Source organism: Prionailurus bengalensis, chromosome D4 (assembly GCF_016509475.1).
Source record: "Prionailurus bengalensis isolate Pbe53 chromosome D4, Fcat_Pben_1.1_paternal_pri, whole genome shotgun sequence".
In the NCBI taxonomy this organism is placed as follows: Eukaryota; Metazoa; Chordata; class Mammalia; order Carnivora; family Felidae; genus Prionailurus; species Prionailurus bengalensis.
The window spans coordinates 45,614,752-45,624,629 of record NC_057359.1 but is presented as its reverse complement, the minus strand read 5'-3'; the positions used below and the strand labels follow the sequence as shown (position 1 = coordinate 45,624,629).

General features: G+C 39.4%; 2 protein-coding genes across 2 annotated transcripts; one reads left to right on the top strand and one right to left on the bottom strand.

Moving 5' to 3' along the window:
* Positions 1-2,662: 2,662 nt before the first annotated feature.
* LOC122474388 (interferon omega-1-like) lies at positions 2,663-3,224 on the bottom strand. The gene is given in 2 exon segments (XM_043565272.1): positions 2,663-3,037; positions 3,039-3,224. Coding segments are annotated over 2 exon segments (561 nt in total).
* Positions 3,225-7,790: 4,566 nt separating this feature from the next.
* On the top strand, positions 7,791-8,342 carry LOC122475087 (interferon alpha-2-like). Its single transcript, XM_043566766.1, has one exon. It carries the CDS (start codon positions 7,791-7,793, stop codon positions 8,340-8,342), a length of 552 nt encoding a protein of 183 aa, XP_043422701.1.
* Positions 8,343-9,878: the final 1,536 nt, after the last annotated feature.

Sequence of the window (9,878 nt, the reverse complement as noted above, 5' to 3'; positions counted from 1 at the left end):
TATCACACCAGAGCTTGTTAAGTGGTAGTTTCTTAAGGATTAGTTGCAATGTGGAGTCTAAAACTAAAACAATAAAGTTTAAAAAGCCTATTACAAAAAACCCATCAATCTGACTTGCTCTTTGAATAGATCTCTTTCACCCAGGCATAATTTTGTAATATATGCATCACTTTCATTTTCCAAATGAAAATATCTGTTCACTAAGATATTCTGACATTACAAATCTATATATATTTCAATTATTATAACCAAGTAATTTATTTGTTAATATCACCATTGTTGTCATCACAAAAGTCTTTTAAGTATTGAAAAGTTGTCAAGTTTGCAGTGATAGGTTTTCCAAAATTTTAATTTCTTTTCTTTTTAAGTTTACTTATTTATTTTGAGGGGGGGGGGGAGAATCCCAAGTAGGCTGCACGTTGTCAGCACAGAGCCAGACATGGTGCTTGAAGTCACAAACCATGAGCTCATGACCCAAGCTGAAGTCCAGAGCCAGATGTTCATCTGACTGAGCCACCCAGCTGCCCCCCCAATTTTAATTTTCTATTGAAAGCTCAAATGTTATCATTGGAAACTAATATTTTTCTTTAAGTAACAAATTCACTTTGTAAGTATCTTGAGAAAGTGTTTGTCAAATACCTAAGTCTGAGTAGCCATGCTTTGTCTGTCTGTCATTCTTTCAAGTGAAAACGGATTCTGCGAAGAGTGGCTAGTTTAGCTCGCAACTCTAACAATCATATAAATGGTTTTCCTCAAAACGATCATCTTGCATGCAGCAGACGTGCTTGTCACTCAGAATATTAAAAGACTATCACAGAGAATATTCAAAAGATGTGTACTCACAAGTCAAGATTTAATCATTATTATTATTAATTATTAATAAAATTAATAATCTTTTTATTTCATCAAGGACATTATTAAGTGAAACTGGCTTTATTTGTTGCTCCAAGTATATTACAGTGAAAAATATAATAATTACTGGTACATTTTGGTGACACTGCCTTGATTGACACTTGGGCATTAGCAGTTTTATTCACTGTTGGTGTTACACCATTAGTGCAAATTGTTAATGCGGTAAACAAAGCAAATAATGTCTGGATGTTATTACCAAAGTATTTTTGATTTCCTGGATCCCCTTAAAGTATCTTGGGGACCTCTAGGGGCCCACAGGCCACACTTTAAAAAAAATTTTTTAATGTGTGTTTCTTTTTGAGAGAGAGAGAGAGAGAGGCAGAGTGTGAGCTGGGGAGGGGTAGACAGAGAAGGAGATGCAGGATCTGAAGCAGGCTCCAGGATCTGAGCTGTCAGCACAGAGCCTGATGTGGGGCTCGAACTCACAAACCATGAGATCATGACCTGAGCCAAAGTCGGACGCTTAACCGACTGAGCCACCCAGGTTTCCCAGGCCACAGACCACACTTTGAGAACTGCAAGTCTAATGAATTTCCTTGCACCTGCTCTGGTCAGGCTACTCTCTTACTTTAAATCCTGAAGTCACTTTCCTTGGTTCCTAAGATAAAGTCTAACATCTTTAACATAGTCTATTGCTGGACTTCTTTTCATTTCTCCAGCGTCATGACAAGCCATACTTTCCATCTGTTGGTACAGTCCACCTACTCTGGTGTTTTGCGCTCTTTCTGAAGTACCAGCCCCTTTCCTGCTACAGGGCCACTCCCTCCCTATGCAGCTCCTTTTAACTTCCCTGTGATATTTTGCCCTCCACGTGATACTTACCAAACACCCGCTCATCTTTCCAGCCTCATACTTCATATTACTTCCCTGGGGAAAACTGAAGGTAGTATAAATGAGCTACCCATGAAACTCACTGCCAGAACATCTTTTCTTTCTGCGTAGCCCAGATCCCAAATGTAAATACCTAATTACATTACAACTACTTCTTTATTTATTTTTAATTTTTTTAACATTTATTTATTTTTGAGGGATGACAGAACATGAGCAGGGGAGGGGCAGAGAGAGAGGGAGACACAGAATCCAAAGCAGGCTCCAGGCTCCCAGCTATCAGCACAGAGCCTGATGGGGGGCTTGAACTCACAAACCATGAGATCATGACCTGAGCCGAAGTCGGACGCTTAACCGACTGAGCCACCCAGGTGCCTCACAACTACTTCTTTAATGGCTATGTCTTTCGCTCTAATGTAAGTTCCAGAAGGACAGACACTACATACCCATAATCAAGACTCTATCCCCAAGGCCAATAAATGAATGAATGAAGTGCACCACATATTTTTATGTTTAGTGTGCAGAATTAGAACCTCAGAGAAATTAAAAAAAAGAGGAAGAGAAACGTCTTAAATTTAATAATTAAAAAAACCTCACATTTTTATTAAAGATGAAAATGTAAAAATACTTCTATATAAAAATAGAACATACGAGTGCAAATTCCATAAAAATGAATAATAAATTAATATAAGTAAATATATACATAAACATTTTATAAAATGAGGTTCAGCCCCAGGGCACCAGTTACATTTTCTCCAATTGTGAAACTAGCTGGGCATAGATGTGCTTAACATTACTGATAAAAATACGCCAACTATGATTCGTATTATTTTATAACTGAAGCAAAAAATAACAGTTTTGGAAATAAATGAACAATTAAAAGCCTGAGCTAGGACATTAGTCACTGAAAACCAGGCTCCTGTTAATTCCTGAGTCTTCTTATGAGCTTGTAAATGAAGAGATAGCGACTCCTGATTTCCAGCCTGACAATTTCCCAGGCGCAGTCACTGTATCCCTCGTCCTCCAGGTAGACGCGGATGTCCTGGAAGTACCTCTTGATGGCCAGGGCAGGGCCGTGCATCCCCGGGGCGCGCTCTCCCTCGCCCGTGGCCTGCAGCAAGCAGGCGTCCAGGGCTTCCAGCTGCCGGTGGAGGCCAGAGCGGAGTCCGTGCAGCGGCGCGGGGCTCCAGGCCGCCGAGGAGCGCTCCGTGTGCAACAGGTTGAAGGTCTGCTGGAGCAGCTCCCTCAGGAAGGCGGCGGCCTGGGCCTTCCGGAACTCCCCGCCCTCCAGCTGCTCCCCGGGGGAATTTGAAGTCAGTCCTGTACTTCAGACGGGAAAGAGAGATCGGCACCACTTGGTTGAGAGCTGTGAAGCTCTCCTGCTTTCCCAAGTCAAAGCTCTGAGGCAGGTCACAGCTAATGGAGGTCAGAGAGTGGGACAAGATCAACACTAATGCCATCAGTAAAGAAATTGAAAAAGCCATTGGTAAGTTTCAAGACGTCCTTCTGGTTGAGATGGGAGATGATGAGCTTTTGTCCAGCTTCTCTGAAAATCCTCCATCTATGTGTTTCTTAAATATTAAGCATAAGAGTTTTCATTTTCTAAATTTCCCACAGAATTTTGTTCTTCTCCATTTTGGGCTTTCCTTTCTTTTGAAGGGTCTGAAGTTGACATCAGTTTCAACTCTTTCTGTATTGTTACAATTGAAGAAAAATTTATTCACTAAAAAAGTAGAAGTTCTAAGTCAATGGAATGTTTATTATCGTAATAAAAACCAACTTTGAACTAATGATAGAGCTATCTGGATCTTTCTTCCTGATGTTAAGAACAACTTCTAAGGAAGCTTTACTAAGGCTTTCTTTTAAAATCTTCTTTCTCCCCTCTCCTCCAGATGGCCCTCTTAGAAGTATTGGTCAGGTGTGAAAGATAACCTGACTTGCATATGCATGGATGTCACCCTATTCTCTGCTGCAAAATACGTAGTTTGTCAAATTTGGTGTTATTTACTCTGCTTCACTGAGAAGACTACTGAGCATTTCTTCTGTGCCAATTATTACCGTGAGCTCAAGCTATACTAACATGATTAAACCTCCAGTCTTGCCCACAAGAGTAAAGAGTAGCCATTGCTACCTTAGAGGTGTTCAAGTTGTTAGAAAGTGTGTTTGCTGCTTTGTGGCAGGCCTCTTTGTGTTAGCCCAGACCATTGTCTTAGCTCAGGAGGAGTCATGGTTAAACAGTCCTTGTTGTTCTTTGCTATTTTGGCATAATTATAAAATCGTTGCCTTTCATTTGTATTTGTCTTTTCTCTTTATGAAAGCTGTCCTAGTGCTTTTCTATTTCCACTCTGAGGTTTGTTGGGAAACAAGGAAGGGAAAATGTAAGAGAAAAGAAGAGATGGCATTTCCTCTATGATTTTCAAAACATCAGAGCTTCCCTCTCTCTCTTAACGTTCCTAGAGAGTAAAAGGAAGCAGTCATAAAAACGTAATGCACAAAAGACAAATGGAAAGTAAATGCTGAAAATGAAAGGGAAAAAAAAGTGACATCTTCTCTGTCCAAATGACAAAATGTCACTAAACCTCTGCAAGGGATTAAGAGCTCTATAGAGTGGCAGGTTTCAAACAAGTCTGTGTGAGATTGTTTCCCTGCAGAAAGGTCCCCAAGGAGGACAGCTGGCTTTTTTTAAGGTGGGCGGTTACCTAAAGGGCTAGTTTTCGGCTTTGCTGAATCCGCAAATCTGTCTATCCCTCTATCTATCTATCTGTCTGTCTATCACCTATCTACTTTTTTCTCTATCAACAGAGGTGATCAGATTCCAAGGATTTAGTCGTACCAACTCACCCTCAAGAGACTGGGTTATAGATCAGACAGCCATTTTATTAATGTGTGAGAGGTCAGTTATTACCTGGAAGCTGATAGACGTTAGTGACTGGGACAGGGCACTCCCTGTCATGTGAACACCTGCTAGATGAACACAGAAGAGATGACATTAGAAATAAAAGTGTTTATTAGTGAGCTGAGAAGGAAGAGAAGCCAATCACTTCAGGGAAAACTTGCATCCAGTTCCCATAGTTGGATGGGTTAGTTTTCTCCGTTGTGATAACGGCTGACGGCTGTTGAGTACTTATTTTGCCCAGGCATTGTTACAGGTACATGACGTCATCCCACCTTCACAGCAACCCAGTGAAATCGATATGATTATTATTTCCATATGACAGAGGAGAAAAACAAGAAGCCCAAGGTCACACACACACAGGCTGGAGCTATGATAGTAATCCAGGCAGTCTGGCCCCAGAGTCCACTCTCCTAGCCACTAGATTGGGCCTTCTCTGATCTTCTTCCTATCTTCCTATCTTAGATTAATACTTAGCAAGTTTTTCTCTCCAGCTGCCATTCTTAGTCACCAAAAAGCACCATTCGCTTATTCCAGAGATACTGCAATACCCTTGAAGAGGATACAGCTTTCTTTTCACTTGCTAGATTCCAGTCTTGTCTTTCAAATGGTGTGTTTTGTTGATCTCTACTGGATCTTTGAAACTCCCTGCTCCCATCTGATGTATTTTCAGAAATCATCCAGATTAAAGAATCCATTTAAGTCCATCAACTGATGAATGGGTAAAGAAATTGTGGTTTATATACACAATGGAGTACTACATGGCAATGAGAAAGAACGAAATATGGCCCTTTGTAGCAACATGGATGGAACTGGACAGTGTGATGCTAAGTGAAATAAGCCATACAGAGAAAGACAGATACCATATGGTTTCACTCTTATGTGGATCCTGAGAAACTTAACAGAAACCCATGGAGGAGGGGAAGGGAAAAAAAAAAAAAAAAAAAAGAGGTTAGAGAGGGAGGGAGCCAAAGCATAAGAGACTCTTAAAAACTGAGAACAAACTGAGGGTTGATGGGGGGTGGGAGGGAGGGGAGGGTGGGTGATGGGTATTGAGGAGGGCACCTTTTGGGAGGAGCACTGGGTGTTGTATGGAAACCAATTTGACAATAAATTTCATATATCGAAAATAAAATAAAAAGGTAAAAACAAAAAGAATCCATTTAAGATGCATCTCACTTGAGTTGGTCTTAAACTCACGGGAGATTTTGTTTAGAAAACAATATTGCAGAATAAAAGTTATTCTTACTATCTCTGTTTTCGGAAGACTGTTGTTTTCTGACACAGCCCACAAATTTAAGTCCTACTCGTATTTGGAACATGTAGTCCTTTTTGTATTTGTTATGGGACAGAAAACTCTCTGTGTGCCTCCTCTGTGACACTCAAGATATACATTACTGCCCTCAGGGAGGTTATAGTCTATCAGGGCAGTCAGATGGTAAACAAATAGTTAAATTGATTACTTAATCACAAGCATAGAGAATGTAGCCAAAAGAGAATGCTTAAAGTTAAGGAGTAATATGGAGGCAGAACAGTGCAGCTGGTGAAGTACCACTCATGTAGCAAATTGTGTCTTTTAGCAAGTTAAGTAACCTCTCTGAGTTTTTGGTTTCCTTATCTGCAAAATGCAAATAATTACAGTAATTCCCTCTTAGGAAAGTTGTGAAGATAAAATGAAATAATGTTTGCAAAACGCTTTGCTGAGAACCTACATATAATTGGAATTAATACTGCTGCCATTAATATTATTAAAAATAATCTATATATTACAGATTCAATGAACACATATCATGATATGCTTTGTTGGGTTTCTTTTAGATTAAAAAAAAATTTTTTTTTACACTTATTTATTTTTGATAGACAGAGCACAAATGGGGGAAGGGCAGAGAGAGAGGGAGACACAGAATCTGAAACAGGCTCCAGGCTCGGAGCTGTCAGCACAGAGCCTGATGAGGGGCTCGAACTCACAAACCGCAAGATCATGACCTGAGCCGAAGTCAGACGCTTAACTGACTGAGCCCCCCAGGCGCCCCTAGATTTTATTTTTTTAATTTTTATTTTTTTAATGTTTACTTATTTTTGAGAGAGAGCATGCAAGTGGGGGAGGGGCAGAGAGCTAGAGGGACAGAGGATCCAAGCGGACTCTGTGGGAACAGCAGGGAGCTAGATGCAGGGCTGGAACTGAACTCAGGAACCATGAGATCATGACCTGAGCTGAAGTCAGATGCTCAAACGACTGAGCCACCTAGGTTTCCCTAGATTTTATGTTTTTAAGTAATCTCTACACCCAACATGGGACACCAACTTACAACCCTGAGATCAAGAGTCACACACTCTACTGACTGAGCTAGCCAGGCGCCCCATCACGATAAGCTTTGAATACCATTACAGCCCCATTAGCCCTGAGTACGTGATAGGATATCACTTGTCGAGGGAATATCTAAGGATATGAGGCTGTCTGAATTACCACACAATGATTAAGGCAAAGTTTTTACTATGAAAGGTTGTACTTGGTAGAGAACCAAGAGACTCACACCCTTGAATGCAAACTTGAAACTTTTAGGGAAACGAGCACCTAGCAAAGTGCTTGGCAGGCCATTTTGACAAATGATATCTGCAATATTGTTTTCCAAACAGTATCTTCCATGAGTTTTCAGATGAAACTCAAGTGATATCTTTGAGGCATATATATAACTGAAAAGCTTTAAAGAAGGCAGAAAAGTGTAAACAAGGAAAAAAGTAAGAAAAATTTAAATCTCCTGTTTTAAGAGCTTTTTTATATTTCTTGTTGACTTAGAAAGACCATCATTTCTTGCATAAATATTTCTCCCTTTTCTGACTTGGTCTAGGCTTTTCTCCCCAAGAACAATCTGGGTGGTATGAAAAATATGTTATAATGCTGTGTAGATACTGCACTGGCACATGTGGTTGGAGTCCCCCATCTAGGCACTCATGTCAATAAATGTACATTTTTTACTGATTTTGTAAAAAAAAAAAAAAAAATTGAAAAGGAAAAGACTGGGCAAAAATGGAAAAACCCAGAAAATGAAAGTTTCTATGTTCATGATTTAAAAGGCACTCATCACCCAAAGTTCTTAGAACTTTCTGAGACTTCCTCTTCAGGCAGTCCTGCAGAATCCCACCCTCCAGCTGCCTCATGGCTCTCTCAATCTCTGTGCTGTTGGCTCTGGTGATGCTGTGCTCCAGCCCTGCCTACTCTCTGGACTGTGACCTGCGTCCGAGCAATCCAGAAACCTTCACGCTTTTGAGTCAAATGGAGAGAGTCTCCATTCTGTCCTGTCTGAAGGACAGGACTGACTTCAACTTTCCTCAGATACTTGTGGCTGGGAACCAGCTTGAGAAGACACAAGTGACAGCTGTCGTGCATGAGATGCTCCAGCAGATCTTCAACCTCTTCAGCAAAAGCGACTCCTTTGTGGCTTGGGATGAGACGCTTCTGGACAGATTCCTTGTTGGACTTTACCAACAGCTGGATGACCTGGAGACGTGTTTGAGGGAGGAAATGAACATGGAACAGCTACCCCTGGGAAATGAGAACTCCAGACTGGCTGTGAAGAGATACTTCCAAGGAATCATTCTCTATCTTAAAGAGAAAGAATACAGCCACTGTGCCTGGGAGGTTGTCAGGGTAGAAATCAGAAGATGCTTGCTCGTCATTAACAAGCTCACAGGGACATTCAGGAAATAAAAAGGACGCTGAGTCTGGAAACAGTTCACCTGGCCAACTAACTGGCTATTTTCTAGGACTCAGAGTGCAATCTTCATCTCTAATTTTATGCCATATGAAAAGGGAATAATAGCAAATGTGTGAGATTATTTAAAATCATAGTAAATGTTATAAGTTGCAGTAAGCTGTTTAGAACAGAGAAATGCACAATTCATTTGCTTATAGCTTAAAATCTTTTGTATTTTTTATTTATTTAAATTATTTGAAATATTCGTGCTACTCATACTATTTAAGTATTTATTGTTCACAGACCACCTGTTTAGTGTTATGCTGTGTATTAGACTATTATTCATTTTTAAGTCATGGGAAATAAAAGCAATTTTTAAAAATCAATTGTGCTTGCACACATTTTTTTAAAAAATAAAAACCTAACCTAAAGCCTGATCTCACAAAATAAACCTACGGAAGGTTCCCGAATGCAAAGGGAATGGGGGTAGCCCAACACGGCCAGTGGAAAAGCCAATGCTAACACTCATATGGAATTGCAGGTGACTTCAAATTGCTGAAAAAATCTTGAAAAATAAAAGCAAAGTTGGAAGACTCACATTCCTGATTTCAAAACATACTATAAACTACAGTTATGGAAACAGTGTGTTACTGGCATAAAGGTAGACATATAGATCAATAGAGTAGAATTGAGAATCCGGAAATAAACCTATACATCCATGGTCACTTGATCTTTGACAAGGGTATTAAGACCAATTAATGAGGAAAGAATAATATCTTCAAAGCTAAATCTACAAAACTCTTAGAGAAAAACAAAGCTAAATCTTGAATGACATTACATTTGCCAATGATTTCTTAGATAAGACGCTAAAAGCATAAGTAACAAAAGAAAAACATATCTACATTGAACTTCATCAAATTAAAACTTGTGCAGCAAAGGACACTATCAAGAAAGTGAAAAGGCATTCTGCAGAATGAAAGAAAATATTTGCAAATTGTATATCTAATAAGAGTCTAGCATGCAGAATATATAAAGAACTCTTATAACTGAACAATAAAAAGGCAAAAAACCTTAATAAAAAATGGACAAAGGACTTGAATAGAAATTGTTTTTCAAATAAGATTAAAAAAGGGTCAACAATAATATAAAAAGATGTTCAGTATCATTAGTCATTAGAGAAATGCAAATCAGAACCACAGTGAGATACCATTTCGTACTTACTAAGACGGTTATCATAAAAAAATGGATAATAACAAGTGTTGGTGAATTCAGAGACATCATAACCTTTATACATTGTTGGTGAGAACGTAAAATGTCTCAGGTTCTGTGGAAAACAGTTTAGTGGTTCTTCAAAAAGTGAAACATACAATTACCAGATGGTCCAGTAATTTCACTTCTCGATATGGATCACAAGAGAATTGAAAATGAATATTCAAACAAATGTTTGCACACGTATGTTCTCAACAGCACAATTCATGATAGCAGGAAGTGGAAACAGCCCATTGGTGGATGAATGGATAAACTGTAGTATATTCATGCCATGGAATACT

What these genes read in the sequence shown, in the direction of transcription:
- LOC122475087 (XM_043566766.1), top strand. Translation starts at nt 7,791, where the DNA reads ATGGCTCTCTCAATCTCTGTGCTGTTGGCTCTGGTGATGCTGTGCTCC.